Below are 23,330 nucleotides of genomic sequence, written 5' to 3'. Positions count from 1 at the left end.
GCGGGGCAAAACTAAAGTAACTAAAACTAAAACTAAAGTAACTAAAACTAACGGGAAAGGTCGCAGACAGGGCTGGAGTAACAGGACTGGGACGAGGGACTGGAAACTATGAGCCTGGGGTGGACTCCGAGCTCAAGACTGGACACGAACCCATGACCTGGGCCTTGACTCGGGCTCGAACCGCCAAACCAGGTGAAGTCATGACAAGGCTTGGGTTCTAGGGGTTGAAGAGTTTTTGGAGACTTGGAAACTTGGGTTCCTGTATTTCTTGAAGACGTGGAGATCTTGGAGGCTTGGGTATCTCGAGGCTAGAGTCTTGGGCTCTTGTAGCTCGGGCTGGAGGCTAGCCGAGGTTTTGGGCTCTTGGGGACTAGGTGAAGGGGTGACGAGGCTAGGGTACTTGGAGCTCACCTCCTGGCCGGATCGCTGGACCGTTGGGCACGACGCGACACTCCTGAGCAGGACGCGTAATATAATCCAACGGTGGCAAGGAACAGGAAAGGACAGAACCTACCGCAGGGTAACTGCAACTGGTCTGGCTTACCCGACGGAGGAAAAGTACAGGAAAGTACAGAACCAACCGCAGGATAACGGCAATCGGCCTTGCTTACACGACGGAGGGGAGGGACAGGAAAAGAGCTCGGTCTGGGGTGGCTCCATGACTCGAGGTGGCCGGTAACCCCGGCGGACTACGGAACCCCCAAATCCATAACTCACAGAATGTACAAGCCTTCAACCAGTGGGTTGCGCCAAGCGGAGACTGACAAGACTGACAAGACGAACCCCCAACCACACTCAATCCCAGGGCCAATTATATTCCCAGCCAACACGATGAGCATCAGGTGCAAATGCTTGAGTCCAACCGAAACAAGGGGCAATAGGAGGACCCAGAGTCTGGGCTACGCGGACCTGACCGTGAACCGGAATGCGGACTTCGAATCGGACCATGACACCAGAGCGATGTTGAGGCTTTGGAGAGGGAGTAGAAGAGGTTTACCAAGATGTTGCATGGTTCAAAGGTCATGCGCTATCATGAGAGGCTGGTTAAAATTAGTTTGTTTTCTCTGGTCACCGGAGACCGAGGGGAACTCTTACACAGGTTAACAACATTATGAGAGGCAGAAATAGAGTGGACAGAGAGAATCAGTCTCTTGGGTTTAAAATGTATATTACTCGAGGGCTTGCAATGAAGGAGAGAGGAGATTCAATTAAGGGGTAGATTCTTTTTTTTTGAGTCACAGTCGTTGATCCCTGGAATGCACTGCCTGGTAAGGTGGTGGAGACAAATTTTTAGAGTCTTCTAAGAGACGTTTGGACAGTCACATGGATGTAAGGAAGATGGAGGCAGATGGACATGCTGCAGGAAGGGGAGATTAGAGTTTGGGTCTGTTTGATTTATTTCATAGCTATTTCGGCACATAATTATTTGCTTATTCCTGTGTTATACTCTTCAATATTCAATGCACGTTCACTTACCTTTCAGCTCACTGAGAACCTTTTGTAAAAATTTAGCGGGAAATGGTTGGTGGGAAGAATCACAACCTGTTTGAATTTAAACAAATTGAGGAAATCATTTTTGTAAAATGTTAAAGTGTGCTGTGTTGCAATCCAAATTTAAATTAATATCTGATATTATCTCACCATACATCTGTATTTCCTTCAGTATTTTGTCCAACTTTGGGACACCAATCCGCATTTTCACAAAGGTTTCCCACATCACCCTCCGGGCGCGGGAGCCTTTCTCCATCACCAGGCTCAGTAGGAGTTTAGAATTGTCCGCCCGCTCTCCCTTACCAGCGAGATCAGAGATTTTCTGTGAAGAGTAACAGTGAACATATTGGGGACTGACAGATTCACTCAGAGAATGAGAAGTAAATGATGTGCTCTGTAACGGGATCACACTGAGCAGTCACCCGGACGGGTGCTGATCCTGTCTGGACATGGACTGTACATTCTGAGTGCAGAGCACACGGAGGGACAGTCACCGTGAACCTGGTCCACCAGTCAATGAGATCCTGGCTGGTCTGTGACCGCTTCTTGGCCACGGCTACAAAAGCATAAATAATTTCTCTCCCGATCTGACCGTGTAAAACAGAATCAGAAAATAACCATCACAGATGAAGAAAGAAGTCAGGAGTGTTTTTGTATCAGCGTGAACAGTCACAGAGAAGTTGCAGAAAAGATGATATGATTCATCCCCTCAGTCCGCCAGTGTCCAACATGACAGCGGATTACCGGCTGACACCTGATGCCTTTCCTTTGCCTTTTCCAGTGGAGGTTTATTCAGTGATTACACATTACAACATGGCAGTATTCCCCGATCCCCACTGTTTGCAGTTACAGATTGTAACACAATCATCTCCACCCGGAACAGAACATACTCGAGCTCCTGTGGCATCCAGTAATAACGCCCCGGTTCTCAGTGAATCCTGCAGTCACACTGCACAGTCTTCCCGAAATAAAAGTTTCTAATATATTTCATTTAAACTCCTTTACTGCAACCTCATACAATTATTACCTCCTCCTGTCGCTCTGTGGGGGTATTTACTACTCTTTCAGTCATTACTTCTGATTCACAGTTTTAAGAATTATATACATTTATTTGTGATTTTATTTATGTTTTATTATCCGATGAGTCAGAGTTCCGACGCCCATCAGTCCGGTGATGTGTGAAAATTCCAACCCATTCTCCCTCCCACTCACCCGATGTTCCTCTCCACTGAACTGATTCTCGGCCGTTAACGCCAGGCTCACTCCATGCACCCCTCCTTCCATCGCCTGCTCCAGCCTGTCCCGGTAGAAGTCCGTCAACTGCAACATCTGGGAATAATTCCAGTTTGCCAGGAGCTCGGTGATCGCTGAGCTCGGAACTGTGAAGGAAAATAAGGAGCATTAAAGAAATTACTCACCCCATATTGGGTAGCAACTTTCTCTCTGGAACCTAAAGAACAGCAAACATGGTCCAATATATATATATATATATATATATATATATATATATATATATATATATATATATAGGGACGGGTGGGGTGTGCAATACGGGCTTAGGCGGCACCGGGGTCTAGGAGAGGGTATAGAACCATATGAGAAAGGCGGCCCTTTCATGTCCCTGTGAATATACTTCTCTGTTTCGAAAGGACTCTGCTTATTGCTGAGAATATAGTAACTCATCACCATCACTCTCCTGGTACTGCCCATCACCACCGCTTTGCTCTGGGTTACTGTCAGCCTGCCTGGTCAACCCCTTCCACAGCAAATCTCTGGGATTTCTCACAAAATGCTGGAGGTGCTCAGCGTGTCAGGCAGCATCTACGGAGGAGAATAAACAATCAACATTTTGGGCCAAGGCCCTATATCGGACTGAAAATGAGGGGACGGAAATTCCAGCTTTTGCCACAGTATTTTCTATTCCTTGTGATCCTGATCCGAAACATCAATTGTTTATTCCTATAAATCAATGTAGCCTGACCTGCTGGGTTCTGCCAGTATTTTGTGTCTCTTTTTGTTGCGCAAAACTTTCAGCATCTGCAGAATGTCTTGTCTTCTGGAGTAACTCGCTATTTTAATGTGCATCACAATCTGTTAGAGGAGCAGGAGCAGACGGTAACTGTCCTCCTTCCACGTGTGACTGTGTTTCCCCCAGAGATGTCAACTCTCTCTCTCATCCCTCGGCTCAGTCCTCTCACAAATATTTCGTGAATTGCTGATATTGAATTAAACCTAGACACAAAGTCTAGGCAATATTTATAATTTAAAATATTTCGCCAACATACACGTGTCCTTACCCGATGCTGATGTCACTGGAGCGCTTCCCCTGTCTGCTTCTTTAGCCATTTTGAGGACAGGTGTGATCAGCTTTTGCTGCTCTGTAACAAAAGAAAAACACAAAACAGGATGGTCAAACATTAATTGGGGCGTAAAGGAGAACACTGTTTGGTTTTTTAAAACGTAGGCAAACACTACCAAACACCTTCGTCCTGTCCACTGAAGACATGACGTGGTTGGATCCACCTGCGCCCATCCACTCACAGACAAACAATGTCCATTTCCACTCTCTCCATGGATTGTACACTGTGCCAGGATTCTCCAGGGTATCTATTCGCTGTATTGCAGGAAATTGCCTTTTAGGAACCAATCTTATGTCCTGGACCGGGAGCGATGTGTCAATGGAATGGCAAGCCAGGTTGAGCAGACAGTGCCCAGTGATTTGGTCCTCCTACCACTGGTGGTGTTATGGTCAGTAATGGACAACAGTTACAGCAGTGTTCGTTGAAACATTTCTTTTGACCAATTGGATATTTATTCCTCTCGTCACTGAATATACAGATTTCTCAATCACACCTGATTCTCACCGTCTCCTTTCACTTTACTACCGCCTGGCATTGACACCTATGGCAAAAATAAAGTTTGAGTCTGTGCAGAAACACTCTGCATTCTGAACAATGCACTCTCAACCGTGGCATCGTAACATTTTGTCCAGAACCACTACACTTTCTCCAGCAGGATTTTAAGATCATTATTATCACCTAAACCCCGGTCAAGATTTCTTTGAACATTTGAACATTTACCTTGCTATTACTTTGCACTTTTTTAAACTCGCCATACATACAAATCAGCAAGTTGGCAAAACTCCTTTAACAAAAATAAAACGAAACTGCTGGAATTACTCAACAAGACAGATAGTATGTTAACATTTCAGGTGGAAAAACCTGTATCAAAGCTGATCCCTTGTATTGGAGTTATGTAAATGTTCTCCATCTGCATTGTATTCTGTGTTGCGTAATAATGACTTTTTTGCGTTTCTCAATCTTTTCCACAACACTCAGTGCCCTGCTATTCACTAAACCAGTGCCACCGTGGCCTGACTCTCCAAATGCACCATCTCTCATTTGTTCAAGTTGAAAACCATTCACCATTTTTCAGACCATTTTCATAACTAACCAAGATGTCTTTGAAATTCATTGAAACCTGTTGCACTATCAACCAGACACCCAAATTTATTATCAGACTTTCTAACCGTGCCATGTACATTCATATACAAACCAATGACATGATTAATGAATTACAGAGTTCTCGACACTGACCCGCACATCCCACTCGTCACTGGCCTCCATTCGCTAAAACCATCTTCAGTCATGACCCTCTGCATCCTGTAATTGAAGCTGGAGTGAATGCACCTCGCTAGCTCCCCGTGATTACCATGTGACCTAACCTTCCATATCAGCTGCCATGCAGGTTCTTATAACAAACTTCCCGACAGTTCAGATGAACAACATCACTGCCCTATTTCATCTATCCTCACAGTTAGCTCTTCAATAATCTCCAGAATACTTGTCAGATATGATATCCTTTTATGTGGTGCAGACGACAATTTTCCCACAACCAATGTCTAACCGCCCGAGACTTCAGCTTCACTGCACACTGAGGAAATTCCAATCCAGCTGTGAAATTACCAACTTGTACTAAATCCCGCATACTGCCAGTTCCATATCTTCAGAGTCACCAGCCCAATATTATCATCCATAATCAGACGCTCTGATGCCGGCGATTTGCTGTGGTGTGCCAGACATTTCTGATTCACAGACGAAGGTGGAACTGGAACTTAATGACCCTTTGCCGGGGCCAGGTCTCAGGCTGGTTCCCCGGTCTGTAGATCGTGAGAGGATACACTTCAGCATATATCCAGCAACTAAACTGAGCAGATTTGTTCATAATGTCATTGCCGTATGGGATCTTGCCCCGCACAGCTGTCTGCCACGTTTCTGTTCAGTGTAGCAGGAACAAATTGTAAACTGCTGGGTACTCAGTTTATCAGGTTACATCTGTGAAAGGAGAAACGGTGGAAGATCAAATATCTAAACAGGGACTGTTCAAGATGCTATCGATCTGCTCGGCTTTTCTAGTATTTTTGTCTTCTTACTTTAAATTTCCTGCAACTGCAGTTTTATTCACTCTCTTCATTTTAATGTACAGATGGTAAATGATTACAAAATATCAGAAACACGTTAAAATGTAAATGCTACCCACTCCAACCAATTTGTTAGTTCTGTTCATTCTGAGCCTGGTGTAATACATTCCATACAGTCACTGTTCACAGCACCCTTTCCTCCCAATATCATTCCGTTACATTTGCTCCCGAGGCCACTGTGTCTAGCCTGAGAAGCGGTGACAACAAAGCGACAAAAATGTGCAACTCCTCTTGCTGCAGCTCTGACGGACTGTTATCCTGGAAACGGAGGAAATGGCTCAACAAATTTAACCGATAAAGGAAATAACAAACTCAACACCAAATGCTATGAATTTCACTATGACAAGGATTAACAGTGCAGCCACTTTGTAACGAGGAAATTAAAAGTGTAGTAGCTGTTTCTTTTTTTCCCTGCCACTTGCTGTATTGAATTAAACCTCTGGTATTTCTAGTTATCAAAAAATAAACACACAGACACACACAGGACAGGAGAACAGAAACATCAAATGAGGAACAACAGGAAGTGACCATTCAGCCCCTCAAATCATCAACAAGATGGCGGCTGTCCCATCTCAGCCAAATGTTCCTGCACGATCATCATTTCCTCGATCCTTTCAGTCTCCACACATCTTCCTGCCTCTGTTTTATGCGAAATCGATCAACGACCTTCATCGTCCTCCCGAATCAATCTGGTGAATCTCTGAAAGAAATACTCTCTAACCTCTTTGTTGATCCTCTATGGAATTAGTATCTATCTTCTGAAGCCCCGTGTTGCCACAACCGCTCAACTCCCAGCCCTGTCACTATTTCCACTTTCACACCTCCCCCTCACCTGGATCCACCTCTCACTCCCCAGCTCTTGCCCCATCCCCACCCCTCACCTCTTTTCTCTGACTATTTCCCGTCCACTCTCAGTCTAGAGGGAGGGTCTCGGCCCGAAATGTTGACCGTCCATTTCCCTCCACAGATGCTGCCCGACCCTCTGAGTTCCTCCGGCAGTTTGTTCTTTGGTCTGTATAACCGGTGTTAGTATGGGGAGCGGGATTTTACACCATATTCTAGGTACAATCTCAACAAAGCCGAAATAATTGCTACGGTAATTACCAGACTTAAACAGTAGAAAGCTTGCAAACGCCGGAAATCCAAAGCAACTCACACAGAATGCTGGAGGAATTCAGCACAACAAGCAGTATCTATGGAAAAGAGGAAACTGTCCACATTTTGGACCACGAGCAATTTTCATTACTGAGGAGGAGGGGTAGTGATCTGAATGAAAAGGTCGGGATGGAGAAAGAGGGGATGTGGAAGGTGATTGGTGAAGTCAAGTGATGAGCAGGTTAAGGGCTGGAGATGAAAGAATCTGAGAGTTGTCAGCAGGGGAAAGGGAAGGAGGAACCCAGGGAAATTACAGGCTGGTGAGGAGAAATGAAAGTTCTGTGGGGAATAGAGAAGTGGGGGGGGGTGGATTTGTTTACAGGAAAGAACATCCAATATTCATACAATCAGGTTGGTGGGTACCCAGATGGAATATAAGTTGTTGCTCCTCCACCCTGAGGGCGGTCTCATTTTGGCACAAGAGGAGGTCATAAATCGAGACGTTAGAATGGGAATCACAATTAAAATTTTTGGCCACTGGGAAGTCTGCCTTGTGGCAGATAATGCAGAGATGCACGACAAAACGGTCTCCCAATTTATGGTGGATTTCAAGAATGTCAATGACGCCGCATCGGGAGCACACGACAAAATAGATGACCCCAGCAGATTCGCAGGTGAAGTTCTCCTGGAAGGACTGTTTTGTTTCTGAATGGAGTTGAGGGAGCAGGTGTACGGGTAGTTGTAGCACTTAGGCCACTTGCAGGGAGAAGTGGCTGGAGGGAGATAAGTGAGGAGGGATGAATGAACAATGGAGTTGCGGAGGAAGTGATCCCTGTTGAAAGAAGAGGTGGGTGGGCGCGGAAGATAAAAATATCTTTAGTCGTAAGATCTCTTTGGAGATGGCGGAAATTGCAGAGGCTAAAGGGGTGGTAGGTAAGGACAAGAGGGACTCTATCATTATTACGGTGGTAGGAAGATGGGGTGAGCACGGTGTACGGTAAATATGAGTGAGGACAGCATCAATAGTGGGGGGAGGACAGCCACATCCTGGGAACAGATGCAGCGGAAGCAATGAAACTGAGAAAAGGGTAGAGCATTTTACAAGTGATAGGTCGGGAAGAGGTATGGTCGAGCTTATCATGCAAATCAGTAATTTTATTAAAAGATGTTGGTTCACAACCTGGCTCCAGAGATGGAGAGATCGGAAAGGGGACGGACGTGTCAGAGATGGATCAGCTTACACCAAATAGATCTTGGCAGGCTAGTGTAGACACTGCAGGAGCCCTGACAGACACGGATGTTGCTGGCATTTAAGAAACTGAGTTACAGGGGTAGATTGAAAATGTTAGAAATTGACTCCGTGACACAAGGGATTATGATGCTAGCAGACGTACCAAAAATTTTATGCCATAAACCCCTACCATTAACCGTGGCTTCTGTGGATCCCAGACTGCGAACCCCTGCCAGACGTATACAAACTATGATGTAGAGATATACAAACAAGGGTGACTGAATTTAGGCTTTTGCCACTCAGGTTGGGTGGGGTCATGGGTTTCAGGTAAAAAGTGAAATATTTTCGGGGAATCTGAGGAGGAACTACTTCACTCAGCTGGCACGAATGCGGATGCAAGTTCAATTGCAACATTTAAGAGAATTTTGTTTGGGTACCTGGTTGAGAGAGGTATTGAGGGCTATGATCTGGGTGCACGTGGATGGGTCTAGGCAGAGAATGGCACAGACTGGATGGGCTGACAGCCCTGTTTCGGTGCTGTAAGAGAATGAATTTAAATTGAACGTCCGACAGAAGTCCATTTCCCAAGAGAATTAAATAATTGTAACGTAATATTCTAAACAACCTGCAAATACAAGAAACACTCAAGAGACAAAGAGTATCTGCGGGGAGAGAGAAAAAAACAATTTTAATGCTTCAACTCCAACAATCTGTGTCGGAATGGCTTCAAACATTTCCTGATTTGATTTCAGGTCTCCAACAACTTGACTGTTTCTTTAATTTCCAGTTGCTCATTGAGTGAGTGGGATTTTCCAAACACAGTGAGGATACTGACACCGAGGGAGATAACCAACGATGCAATCACTGAACAGCTCATTCCAAGTACTCACTAGGTCTGTGTATTGAGATCACCTCGCAGGTCTCTCCGATCTCTCTGCTCTTTTGTATCTGTATACTTCGGCTTTGAATTTCCCAACCCTGGAGAAAAAACCCTTGGCATATTTGGATGGGCATCAAGGGCATTACAGACTAAGGAAAACTAGCTTTGTCTGTACCATTGACGTCCCCCTCCCTGACGCTCTAAACAGCGTTTCGAGGCACGCAACACGAGCAAGTCACGGAAGCTACCCCCTCCGAGGAGAGCAGCTACACATTTTAACAACAGCATATAACCAGATAACAATCACAGCACGGAAACAGGCCCTCTCGGCCCTCCTAGTCCGTGCCGAACTCTTAATCTCACCTAGTCCCACCTACCCGCACTCAGCCCATAACCCTCCACTCCTTTCCTGTCCGTATACCTATCCAATTTTACTTTAAATGACAATACCGAACCTGCCTCTACCACTTCTACTGGAAGCTCGTTCCACACAGCTGCCACTCTCTGAGTAAAGAAATTCCCCCTCGTGTTACCTTTAAACATGCTCCCTAACGCTCAACTCATGCCTTCTTGTTTGAATCTCCCCTACTATCAATGTAAAAAACCTATCCTCGTCAACTCTATCTATCCCCCTCATAATTTAAATACCTCTATCAAGTCCCCCCTCAACCTTCTACGCTCCAAAGAATAAAGATGTAACTTGTTCAACATTTCCTTGTAACTTAGGTGCTGAAACCCCGGTAACATTCTTGTAAATCTTCCTGTACTCTGTCTATTTGTTGACATCTTTAAGATAATTCGGTGAACAGAACTGTACACAGTACTCCAAATTGGGCCTCACCTCTATTTTGTTGAGAGGACCGTGCAGAGATTCAACCCCGTAAGCCTGCCGGACCAGAAAACATCCCAGTCCAAGTACTCCGGCAAAGCACACCTCAGCTCACTGACGACTTCACTCATCCAGGATTCAAATCAGCCAGCATCATCCCTGTACCAAAGTACTCTACACCTTCAGAACCGAACAAATACCGCCCGGTGGAACTGCCGCCAATCATCAGAAAGAGCGTGCCTCAAACCGGAAAACCTGGAGTAAGGATCGATTGATCCTTATCGATGTATATGGATCGATAAGGTCTGTGAACTGGAATGTGGACCTCACGGACCGGACCATGACACAAGGTACATCTGTGACAGGAGAAATGGCGGAAGACCCAGTTTCAGAACAGGGTCTGTCCGAGATGCTACAGATCTGCTGAATGCTTCCAGCGTTCTCTCTTTGTTACTTTAAATTTCCTGCAACAGCAGTTTATTTTAAATTTATTTTAATGCGCAGATATAAACTGATTGGAGGTTTGAGGGTGGTGTTCTCTTATTCAAGAAAGGGAGCAGAGGTAGCCCAGGAAAGTATAGACCAGTGAGAATTACTTCAGTGATTGGTAAATTGATGGAGAAGCTATTGAGAGGCTGGATTTATGAACATTTGGAGAGGCATAATATGATTAAGAATAATCGGCGTGGGAAATCAAAGGCAGGTCGTGCCTGTCGAGACTCGTTGAATTTTTTAAGGATGTGACTAAACACTTTGATGAAGGTAGAGCAGTACATGTATTGTATATGGATGTCAGCAAGGCATTTGATAAGGTACCCCATGCCAGGCTTACTGATGAAGAAAGGAGGCATGGGATCCAAGGAGACCGTGCTTTGCCGATCCAGCATTGACTTGTCCACAGACAGCAAAGCGTGGATGTAGACGGGTCGTATTCTGCATGGAGGACGGTGACCAGTGGTGTGCCTCAGTGATCCGTACTGGCATCTGTTCTCTTCGTAATCTTTATAAATGACGTGGATAAGGAAGAGGAGGCAAGTTTTAGTAAATTTGCTGAGGAAACCTAGTTTGGGGGTATTGTGGATAGTGTGGAGGACTGTGGAGGTTACAGCGGGACATCGGTAGGATGCAAAGCTGGGCGGAGAAGTTCAACCCAGATAAGTCAGATGTGTTTCATTTTGCTAGGTCAAATATGATGGCGGAGTATAGTATTAATGATAAGGGTTTTGACAGTGTAGAGGATCAGGGGGATCTTGGGATTACTCCATAGGACACTCGAAGCTGATGCGTAGGTTCAGAAGGCATACGGTGCATAGGGATTCATCAATCTTGGAATTAATTTTAGGCGCCGAGAGGTAATGTTACAGCTATATAAGACCCTGGTCAGACTCAGCTCGGAGTACTGTGCTCAATTCAGATCACCACTCTACACGAAGGAAGTGTGCAGAAGAGATTTACAATGATTTTTTCTGGATTGGGGAGCATGCCTTCTGACAATTGGTTGAGTGAACTTGGCCTTTTCTCCTTGGGGAGATAGAGGATGAGAAGTGACCTAATAGAGGTGTATAAGATGATGAGAGGCATTGATCGTGTGGATAGTCAGAAGTTTTTTCTTAGGGCTGAAATGGCTAGCACGAGAGGGCACAGTTCTAAGGTCCTTGAAAGTAGATAAAGAGGTGATGTCAAGGGTAGTTTTTTTTTTTCATTTACGCACTCACGTGGACAAGGTTCCTGGTGACGGTGGTGGAGGTGGATGGAGTAGGATCTTTTAAGAGGCTCTTGGATAGGTACATGGAGCTTAGAAAAATAAAGGGCTACGGGTAAACATAGGAAATTTCGGAAGTAAGTAAATTTTTCGGAAAACATAGTTCCCGAAGAGTTTGTGTATTATGTTGCAGATTTTCAATGTTTCCATATTCTCAGTTCATTCCATACAGCCAATGCTCACAGCATCCTTCCCTCCCTCTATCATACTGTTGCCTTTGCTCCTGAGGCCACTGTCTCTACGCTGAGAGGAAGTGAACGCAGAGCGATGTAATTGTGCAACACCTCTTGCAGTTCTAGTGGTTTTTTACCATGGAAACGGAGGAAGTGGCTCAACAAAGGCAACTGAAAAGGGAAATAACAAACTCAACATCACATGCTATGAGTTACATTGTGACAAAGATTAACACGGCAGCTATTTTGAAATGATTAATCTAAACTTGTAAAGGCTGTTTTTAACCATGCCTCGTGCGAAATTGAATTAATCGTCTAGAAGTTCTGGCTAACAAAACATGATACCTACTCTAGTGATCAAAAATATATTGCTATAAATATACCAAATGACAGCCTCAACCGCCTTCGTTGCAACAAACTCCACAGGTCGGCCACTCTCTGGCTGACGAAGTGTCTCTCATTTCAGGTTTTAAGGGAAACTTCTTGATTCTGAGGCTGTCCTCTCAGATCACAGACACTCCTTCTGATGCAAACATCCTCTCCATGTCCACTGTCATCATGCTGTTCAGTATTCGGTAGTTTTTAATAAGATCCCGTCCACCTCTATACTTCTGAAATCCACGTGCAGGCCCAGAGTCATCAAATGCTTGTCATACATAAACCCGCTCATTCCTAAGATTACTCTTGTGAACCATGTGAGCAACAGTTGTACTGAACACATTTACCAGTATAACAGGGAAAGTGGTACCAGGATAATTCACAGGGGAAAACTGTAGTTTCTTTACTGTTCCACTAAGTATCACAAAACAAGCGCCTGTGCACAGGTTCATATCCAGAGGAACAAAGTTGTCGATTTGGGTTCTCAACCGTACGTCAGAATGGCTTCAACTATTTCCCTTTTTATTGATGATTTCCAGCATCTTGTGTTTCTATCTGTTTTCCACCGACGGAGAGACAGATAACATTGAGGGGGGATTTCCACACTCAGTTTGAACACCAAACTCACGGGTCTATTTCTACTGCAGTAAACACGGAACCGCCCATTTACTCACAGCCTCTATCTGTGAAGGATGGAATGGTAACTCATCCTCTCCTCAATATAGCAGTCATATTGTGTCTGAGCTTATAAAATAAATACTGGCTCAACACCTCATAAACATGCGCAGCTTGCTCCCCGGGTCCTTCGTACTTGGATCTAAAACTGTGATATCCCAGGCTAAACATAGAAATATAGAACATTACAGCAGAGAAACAGGCCTTTTGGCCCTTCTTGGCTGTGACGAAACACTTTTCTGCGTATTCCCACTCACCTGCAGCTGGGCCATATCCTAAACCCTTCTCATCCATATCCCTGTTCAAGTTTTTCTTAAATGTCAAGACTGAGCCCACATTCACCACTTCATCTGGCAGCTCATTCCAAACTCCCACCACTCTCTGCATGAAGAAGCCCCTCCTAATGTTCCCTTTAAACTTTTCCCCCTTCACCCTGAACACATGACCTCTGTTTTTCTCTCTCCGGGCCTCAGTGGAAAAAGCCTGCTCACATTCATTCTAGCTATACCCATCATAATTTTACATACCTCTATCAAATCACCCCTCATTCTTCTACGCTCCAGAGAATGGAGTCCTAACCTATTCAAACTTACTCTGCAACTCAGTTTCTCAAGTCCCGGCAACATCCTTGTAAACCTTCTCTGCACGCTTTCAAACTTATTCATATCCTTCCTGTAATTAGATGGCCAAAACTGCACAAGATACTCCAAATTCGGTTTCACCAATGCCTTATACAACCTCACCATTACATTGCAAATCTTATACTCAATACTTTGATTTATAAAGGCCAGTGTACCAAAAGCTTTCTTTACAACCTTATCTCCTTGTGAAGCCACTTTTAGGGAATTATGTATCTGTACTCCCAGATTCCTCTGTCCTACTGCACTCCTCTGTGTCCTAACATTTACCTTTTATATTCTACCTTGGTTTGACCTTCCGAAGTGCAAAACCTCACATTTGTCCGCATTAAAATCCATCTGCCATTGCTCAGCCCATTCTTCCAACTGTTCCAAATCCCTCTGCAAGCTTTGAAAACCTTCCTCAGTGTCCACTACACCCCCAATCTTTGTATCATCAGTAAATTTGCTGATCCATTTTAGCACATTATCTTCCAGGTCATTGACACAGATAGTAAATAAAAATGGACCCAGGACTGATCCCTTTGGCACACCACTAGTCACAGGCCTCCACTCAGAGTAGCAATCCTCCACTACCACTCATTGGCTTCTTTCATTGAGCCAATGTCTAATCCAATTTACTACCACCCAAGGTATACCTAGCGACTGAATCTTCCTAAATAACCTCTCATGCGGAACTTTGTCAAAGGCCTTACTGAAGTCCAAACTGTTCCCCTACGCATACTTCCATCACCTGCCATAACTCATTCCTAATAGGAGATCTAATATTGCATCCTACCAAGTTGGTACATCTATATGTTGATTTAGAAAGCTTTCCTGAACACATTTCACAAACTCTAACCCATCTAGACCTTTAAGAGTATAGGAGTCCCAAGCAATGTGTGGAAAGTTAAAATCCCCTGCAATCATAACTTTTTGGTTCCTGCAGTTGTCTGTTATCGCTCTGCAGATTTGCTCCTCCAATTCCCGCTGACTATTGGGTGGTCTATAATACAACCCTATTCATGTGGTCATGAATTTCTTGTTTCTCAGCTCCACCCATATGGCCCCAGTAGACAAACCCTCTAATCTGTCCTGCCGAAGCACTGCCGTAATATTTTCTCTGACTACCAAAGCCACTCCCCCCACCACCCTTCATCCATCAGCCTCTATCACGTCTGAAACATCGGAACCCTGGAACATTGAGCTGCCAGTCCTGCCCCTCCTGCAGCTAAGTTTCAGTAATGGCTATGATGTCATAATTCCACATGTCAATCATGGCCCTCAGCTCATCTGCCTTTCCCACAATACTCCTCGCTTTGAAATATACACACCTCAGAAGTGTATTACCAGCACACACAACTCTTTGTGACTCTGCATGAACTACCAACATCATTTATTTTTACCCCCGTTCCACTATCTACTCTAGCACTCTGGTTCCCATGCGCCTGCAAATCTAGTTTAAACCCTCCGCAATAACACTAGCAGACCTCCCTGCATGACAATTCTGTGCCGAACCTCTACTTCCTTTGGAAATTACCTGGGGTTACCCATAGCCCTCTATTTTCTAAGCCCCATTTCCCTATTCAAGTGTCTCTTCAAAGGCCCTATATTATCTGCCTACACCACTGTCGCCGGCAGCCCATTCCATGCACTCACCACTCTCTGCGTAAAAATATTACTCCTGATATCTCCTCTGTACTTACTTCCCAGCACCTTAAAGCTGTGTCCTCTCATGTTAGTGTCATACGGGGGCGATGGAAGCGGACCCAAATGCAAGACACAGATACTGAAATACTAGGAACTTCATTATGTTTATTAAGAGTTCTAGGGAAGCCTAGGAGAGAGGACAACATGATAGCACGAAGTTAGACGAAGAGTGACAAACCGGAAACCTGAACTTGGACTTGGGACTAGAACTTGACAGGGAACTCAAGTCATCACTCGGGACTCATGTCTTGGCAGGGTCTTGGCTCGGACCTTTCTTGGTCTTGACTCGGACTAGAATTGGACTTGGCTGTTGAATTGTCCTGAAACTGAGCTCTCGACTTGGACTCGGACTTGGGTTGGACTTGACTCGGACTTAACTCGGACTAGACTCTGAATTGGCTGCCATAGAAGCATAGAACTATACAGCACCGAAACAGGCCTTTTGGCCCTACTTGGCTGTGCTGAACCATTTTTCTGCCTGGTCCCACTGACCTGCAGCTGGGCCATATCCCTCCATACACCTCTCATCCATGTACCTGTCCAAGTTTTTCTTAATTGTCAAAAGTGAGCCCGCATTCACCACTTCATCTGGCAGCTCATTCCGCACTCCCACCACTCTCTACGTGAAGAAGCCCCTCCTAATGTAACCTTTTAAACTGTTGCCCCTTCACCCTTAACCGATGGCCTGTTTCTTTTTCTCTCCTGGCCTCAATGGAAAAAGCCCGCTTGCATTCATTCTATCTATACACATCATAATTTTATATACCTCTATCAAATCACCCCTCATTCTCCTACGTTCCAGGGAATAAAGTCCTAACCTATTCAACCTTCCTCTGTAACTCCGTTTCTCAAGTCCCGCCAACATCCCTGTAAACCTTCTCTGCACTCTTTCAACCTTATTCATATCCTTCCTGTAATTAATTGGACTGCCGAATTGAACTTGGAACTTAGCTCTCGTTTTGGACTTGCAACTTGACTTTCGACTTCGACTTCGAAATTGATCCTCGAAATGGACTTGGAACTTGAATCTTGACTTAGATTAGGCTCAAACTTGACTTAGACACAGGACACGGAACACCGAGCCGGGGCTTCACCTTGGTCACTGGACATCGAGCCGGGACTCTTATTAGACACAGGACACAGAACACTGACGCGGGGCTCCTCCTTGGACAAAGGACATAGGGCTGGGACTCTTCTTAGACACAGGACACAGAACACTGAGCCGGGGCTCCTCCTTCGATAAAGGACATAGAGCCGGGACTCCTCTTAGACACAGGACACAGAACACTGACGCGGGGCTCCTCCTTGGACAAAGGACATAGGGCTGGGACTCTTCTTAGACACAGGACACAGAACACTGAGCCGGGGCTCCTCCTTCGATAAAGGACATAGAGCCGGGACTCCTCTTAGACACAGGGCACAGAACACTGAGCCGGGGTTCCTCCTTGGACAAAGGACATAGGGCCGGGACTCTTCTTAGACACAGGACATGGATCACTGAAGACGTTTTTCCACTCAGGGTAGTGGAAAACGGCCGGACATACCCAGCGGAGGAGAGAACACAAAAGACAAAAATATAGACTGTTCTTTAACTTAACAAAAAAGATGATGCAAGTAACTACAAGCCCCCGACGCCGCCCAGGAACCACAGACAGCGGCTCCAGTCTCACTCCGGCGGGTTAACTTGACTGGAATTCTGACGCGGTTACTGACGAGGACGGTCCAGCAAGGAATCATTGGACCACACAGCAATTTATGTTGCCAGCTCGAAACGAGAATCAGGTGCCTCAATTAATGCGCCCTACGGAATAAGGGAGAAAAGGAATAACGGGAATACGGAATTTGCGGACCGGACTGTGAAGCAGAATGCTGTCTTCACGGACCGGACCGTGACAGTTAGCTATTTCAGCTCTGACAAAAAGCTTCTGACTATCCACGCGATCAATGTATCTTGTCATCATATGCACCTCTATCGGGTCATCTCTCATCCTCCGGTGCTCCAAGGAGAAAAGGCCGAGTTCACTCAAAAAATTCTCATTAGGGATGCTCCCCAATCCAGTCATCATCCTTGTAAGTCTTCCCTGCACCCTTTCTAATATTCCCACGTCCTTCCTACAGTGAGGTGACCAGAACTGAGCATAGTACTCCAAGTGGGGTCTGATCAGTGTCTTATATAGCTGCAACGTTACCACTCGGTTCCGAAACTCAGTCCCACGGTTGTTGAAGACCAATGCGCCATATGTCTGCTCAACCACAGAGTCAAGCTTTGAGCAGCTGTGTAGCAGCTTTAAGTGTCCTATGGACTCGGACACCGAGATCCCTCTGATCTTCCACACTGCCAAGGGTCTTAAAATTAATTCGATATTTTGTCATAATATTTGCCCTACCCAAATGAACCACCTCACACTCATCTGGGTTGTACTCCACTTGTACTCCTCTGCCCAGATTTGCATCCTATCGATGTCCCGCTGAAACGTCTGACATCCCTGCACAATATTCACAACACCTCCAACATTTGTGTCAGCAGCAAATTTACTTACGCAGCCTTCACTTCCTTATCCAAGTAATTTACAAAAACCACGAAGAGAAAGGATCCCAAAACAGATCATTGAGACACACCACTTGTCACGAACTTCCATGACGAATATGACCCACCCGCATTTTGCCTTCTGTAGGCAAGCCAATTTTTGGATCCTCAAAACAATATCCCCTTGGATCCCAAGCCTTACTTTCTCAATAAGTCTTGCATGGGGTACCTTATCAAATGCCTTGCTGAAATTCATACACACTAAACCTACTGGTCCACCTTCATCAACGCGTTTTGTCATATCGTCAAACAATTCAATTATGCAGGTCGCCTTTGACAAAACAATGTTGACTATTCTTAATTATGTTATGCCCCTCCAATTATTCATAAATTCAGCCCCTCTGGATGTCTTCCATCAACTTATCAACAACTGAGGTAAAACTCACTGGTTTACGTTTTCCTGGGCTATTCTACTCCCTTTCTTGAATAAGGGAACGACAGCCGCAGCACTCCCAATCCCTGGAACCTCTCCCGTCCGCACTGTTAATGCAAAGATTATCGCCAGAGGCCCAGCAATCTCCTTCCACTCCTCCCACAATAGCCTTGGTACATCTCGTCCGGTCCCGGTGTCTTATCCAACTTGATGATTTTCAAAAGCTCCAGCATATCCTCTTTCTTAATAGCTATATGCTCAATCTTTTCAGTCAGCTGTAAGTCATCCTTACAATCGCCAAGATGCTTTTCTGCAGTGAATACTGAAGGAAAGTATTCATTAAATACCTCTGCTATCTCTTCCAGTTCCAGACTCATTTATTTTCCGCTGTCACACTTGATTGTCCCTATTCTCTCATATCTTATGGTTTTGCTCTTCACATACTTTATTAATGCCTTAATCCTGCCCTGAAGGCCTTCTCATGTCCCCTTCTCGCTCTCCTAATTTCATCCTTCAGCTCTTTCCTGCTTGCCGTATAATCTTTTGGATCTGTATCTTTACCAAGTTTTTGAACCTTTGGTACGCATTTCCTTTCTTCTTGACTAGATGTCCAACAGACTTCTTACACCACGGTTCCTGTACCTTACTATTCTTCCCTGTCTCACTGAAACGTACTTACGCAGAATCCCATGCAGATATCCCCTCAATATTTGCCATATTTCTTCTGTACATTTCCCTGAGAACACCTGCTCCCAATTTATGCTTCCATTTTTCCGCCTGGTAGACTAATATTTCCCCTTACTCCAGATAAATGCTGTCCTAACTTGTCCCTACCTATCCCTCTCCAATACTATGGTAAAGGAGATAGAATTGTGATCACTATTTCCAAAAAGGGCTCCCACTGAGAGTTCTGACACCTGACCAGGTTAATTTCTCAATAACAGATCAGGTACAGTCTCTCCTCTTGTAGGTTTATTTACATATTATGTCAAGAAACCTTCCTGCACCCTTCTAACAAACTCCACCCCATCTAATCCCCTTGCTCTATGGAGTTGCCAATCAATTCTTGGGAAATTAAAATCTCCCACCACGACGACCCTATTATTATTACCCCTTTCCAGAATCTGCCTCCCTGTCTGCTCCTCGATATCCCTGTTACTAAAAACACACACAGTAGAGTTATTGACCCTTTCCTGTTCCTAACATCCAACCACAGAGAATCAGTAGGCAATCCCTCCAAGGATATACGGTGTGTCAGAAAGATAGATTAGTCAGTAGAGGGGACGGTGCGGCCTGTGTATAAGAAATAATATTAAATCATGTGAAAGGTATGACATAGTATCCGAAGGAGTAGAGCCTTTATGGGTTGAGGTAAGAAATGGCAAGGGTAAAAGGACCATAATGGCAGTTTTATAAAGGCCTCAAAACAACAGCCGGGATGTGGATTAGAAATTAGAGCAGGAAATAGAAAATGTCTGTAGGAAGAGCAATGCTATAATAAAAGTTGGGGATTTTTAACATGTAAGCCTGGAGAACAAGCGAGGTAACCTCAGGGTTGCAGAAACACAATGTAAAATTATAAAATAGAAAATGCTGGGAACTCAGTACACCAGGGTACATCCGTGAAGGAGAAATGGTGGAAGACCCAGTTTCTGAACTGGGACTGTCCGAGATGCTGCCGATCCGCTGAATGTTTCCAACATTCTCCCTTTTTACTTTAAATTTACTGTAACAGCTGTCTTTGTTGATTTTTAATGCACAGATATTAACTGAACGGAAGGTTGCAGATGTTGTTCCCTTATTCAAGAAAGGGAGTAGAGATAGCCCAGGAAATTATACACCAATGAAATTTACATCAGTGTTGGTAAATTTGTGGAGAAGATCCTGAGAGGCCGGATTTCTGAACATTTGGAGAGGCATAATATGATTAGGAATAATCGACATGGGTTTGTCAAAGTCGGGTCGTGCCTTACGAGCCTCATTGATTTTTAATGATGTGACTGAATACATTGATGAAGCTAGAGCAGTACATGTATTGTATATGGTTTTCAGCAAGGCGTCTGATAAGGTACCCCATGCAAGGCTTATTGAGAATGTAAAGACGCAGCCGTCCAAGGAGATCTTGCTTTGTGGATCCAGAACTAGCTTGTCCACAGAAGGCAAAGAGTTGTTGTTGTAGTCGGCATTGAGGTCGCTGACCAGTACTGTGCCTTAGGGATCTGGCACCCTTCCCTTAGCAATTTTTAGAGATGACCTGGATGAGTAAGTGGAGGGATGGGTTAGTTAATTTGCTGATGACACTTAGGTTGGGGGTATTGTGGATAGTGTGGAGGGCTGTCGAGGTTACAGCGGGACATCGATCAGGTGTAAAACTGGGCTGAGAAGTGGCAGATGGAGTTCAATCCAGAAAAGTGTGAGGTGGTTCATTTTGCTAGTTCATCAATGATGGTAGCATATAGTATTAATTGTCAGACTCTTGGCAGTGTGGAGGATCTAAGTGATCTTGGGGTCCGAGTACATAGGACACACAAGACTACTGCGTAGGTTGACTGTGTGGTTCAGAAAGCATACGGTGCATTGGCCTTCATCAACAGAGGGACTGAATTCAGGAGCTGAGTGCTAATGTTGCAGCTATATACGACCCTGGTCAGACACAACTTGGAGTATTGTGCTCGGTTCTGGTTACCTCACTACCCGACGGAAGTAGGAACTATAGAAAGTGAGCAGAAGAGATTTACAAGGATGTTTCCTGGATTTGGGAGCATGCCTTCTGAGAAAAGTTGAGATAACTTTGCCTTTTCTCCTTGGAGCGACGGAGGATGAGAGGTGATCTCATAGACGTGTATAAGATGATATGAACATTGATCGTGTGGATAGTCAGACGCTTTTTCCCGGGGCTGAAATGGCTAACACGAGAGGGCACAGTTTTAAGGTGCTTGGAATTAGGTACCCAGGTGATGTCAGGGGTATGTCTTCTCTTTTACCCAGACAGTGGTGAGTATGTGGACGGGACTGCCGCCGACAGTGATGGAGGTGGATAGAGTAGGGCCTTTTAAGAGCATCTTGGATATGTACATGGTTCTTAGAAAAGTAGGGAGCTATGGGTATCCCCAGGAAATTTCTGAGGTAAGTACACGTTTCGCACAGCACAGTTGACCGAAGGGCCTATGTATTATGCTGCAGATTTTCTATATTTCTATATTCTCAGTTCATTCCATACAGCCTATGCTGACAGCACCGTTTAATCCCACTATCATTCTGTTGCATTTGCTCCCGAGGTTACTGTCTCTACGCTGCGTGGAAGTGAACACAGAGCGAGGAAATTATGTAACATTTCTTGCACTGCTAGTGGTTTGTTACCATGGAAAAGGAGGAAGTGGCTCAACAAAAGTAACTGAAAAAGGAAATAACAAACTCAACATCACGCGCTATGAATTACATTTGGACAAAGGGTAACACGGCAGCCATTTTGAAATAATTAATCTAAAATTGTAATGGCTCTTTTAACCATGCCTCGTGTTGTATTTAATTTAATCGTATAGTAGTTCTGGCTAATAAAACATGATTTCTACTCTAGTGAATAATAATATATTGCTATAAACATACCAAATGACAGCCTCAACCACGATCTGTTGCAACAAACTCCAAATGTCGAACACTCTTTGGCTGAAGAAGTTTCTCTTATCTCAGATTTAAAGGGAAACTTCTTTATTTTGCGGCTGTCCTCTCAGATAACAGGCTCTCCTTCTGATGCAAACATCCTCTTCATGTCCACTGTCACCATGCTGATCAGCATTCTGTGGGTTTAATTAAGATCCCGTCCACCTCTATACTTCTGAAATCCATAGAGTACAGGCCCAGAGTCATCAAATGCTTGTCCGATATAACCCCTCTCACTCCTGAGATTACTTTTGTAAACCATGTGAGCAGCAGTTGCACTGAAAACATTTCCCGGAACAACAGGCAAAGTGGTACCAGGATAATTCACAGGGGAAACTGTGGTTCCTTCACTGTTCCACTAAGTATCACTAAACAAGCGCCTGTGCACAGGTCCATTTCAAGAGGACGAAGTTCGCGATTTGGATTCAAAGCCGTTCCTCAGAGTGGTGTCAACTATTTTCAGTTTTTGTGAAGATTTCGAGCATCTTGAGCTTCTGCCTGCATTCCACCGAGTGACAGGCAGGTGGCAGTAAGGGGGGATTTCCAACCACAGTTTGAACACCAAACTCACGGGTCTATTTCTGTTGCAAACACGGAACAGCCCGTTTACTCACAGCCTCTCGCTGTGAGGGATGGGATGGTAACTCATCCACTCCTCAGTATAGCAGTTATTGCTTCCAAAGGGACTCCAGAAACAAACATCTGAACCCAGAACAGAAATACTCGCTCACATATCATAACCCTAGGCAGTTTATCCCCGAGTCTATTGAACTTGGATCTAACACTGCGATATTCCAGGATCCAACCACGCAGAGTCACACAGCTGAATCTGTCACTCTCTGAACCTGGAATCCTCGTACGTCATCCCTACATCTCACAGTGCGTGGTTTAATCAGGGACTTCCCCAAAACCAAAGCCCAGCACCCCAAAAAATTTGATTCATTGTGAAAAGAGGAACATTCATCTTCCATCTGTGGAAGTACTGTCCTGGGTCAAATCCCAGATACTGACAGGTCTATATGCCCAGTGTTGCCCAGGATTACAACTCAAACAGCAACTCGCCCAGGACTCCTTGTTGCCAGTAATATGCTGCAGTGTCTCGGCCATTCAGAGTTCAAGCATCAACACTCCGACATCAACCTGTGGCAGAACGGGAACCTGATGAACCTCTGACTGAGCCAGATGTTGGGCTGGAAAACCTGGGGCGGGGCAACTGCAGGCATGTTTCACATTTCACATTGTCTCCACCAGCTAAACTGAACACAATTTATCATTATCCTATTGTTAACTGAGATCATGCACAGCACTATTGACCATCGCATTTCCTGTAGGCTAACAGGAATAAAACAAGTTTAGTATCAAATTGAAATTAAAGTGCCGGAAACTCGG

General features: G+C 44.8%; 1 protein-coding gene across 1 annotated transcript in view; it reads right to left on the bottom strand.

Moving 5' to 3' along the window:
• Nucleotides 1-21,954, bottom strand: part of LOC132388480 (uncharacterized) — a 39,048-nt gene extending 17,094 nt beyond the window's left edge. The window contains exons 1-5 of the mRNA XM_059960824.1: nt 21,888-21,954; nt 3,789-3,869; nt 2,704-2,870; nt 1,642-1,813; nt 1,477-1,542 (exon numbers count right to left, since the gene is read on the bottom strand). Of these exons, the coding sequence (XP_059816807.1) occupies nt 1,477-1,542; nt 1,642-1,813; nt 2,704-2,870; nt 3,789-3,837 (454 nt within the window). The 5' untranslated portion in view covers nt 3,838-3,869; nt 21,888-21,954. The remainder of the gene's footprint in view (nt 1-1,476; nt 1,543-1,641; nt 1,814-2,703; nt 2,871-3,788; nt 3,870-21,887) is intronic.
• Nucleotides 21,955-23,330: the final 1,376 nt, after the last annotated feature.

The sequence above is a fragment of the Hypanus sabinus genome, unplaced genomic scaffold, assembly GCF_030144855.1.
Source record: "Hypanus sabinus isolate sHypSab1 unplaced genomic scaffold, sHypSab1.hap1 scaffold_333, whole genome shotgun sequence".
Classification (NCBI taxonomy): domain Eukaryota; kingdom Metazoa; phylum Chordata; class Chondrichthyes; order Myliobatiformes; family Dasyatidae; genus Hypanus; species Hypanus sabinus.
Note: the sequence above shows the minus strand (reverse complement) of the source record. Positions and strands in the feature narration are given on the sequence as shown.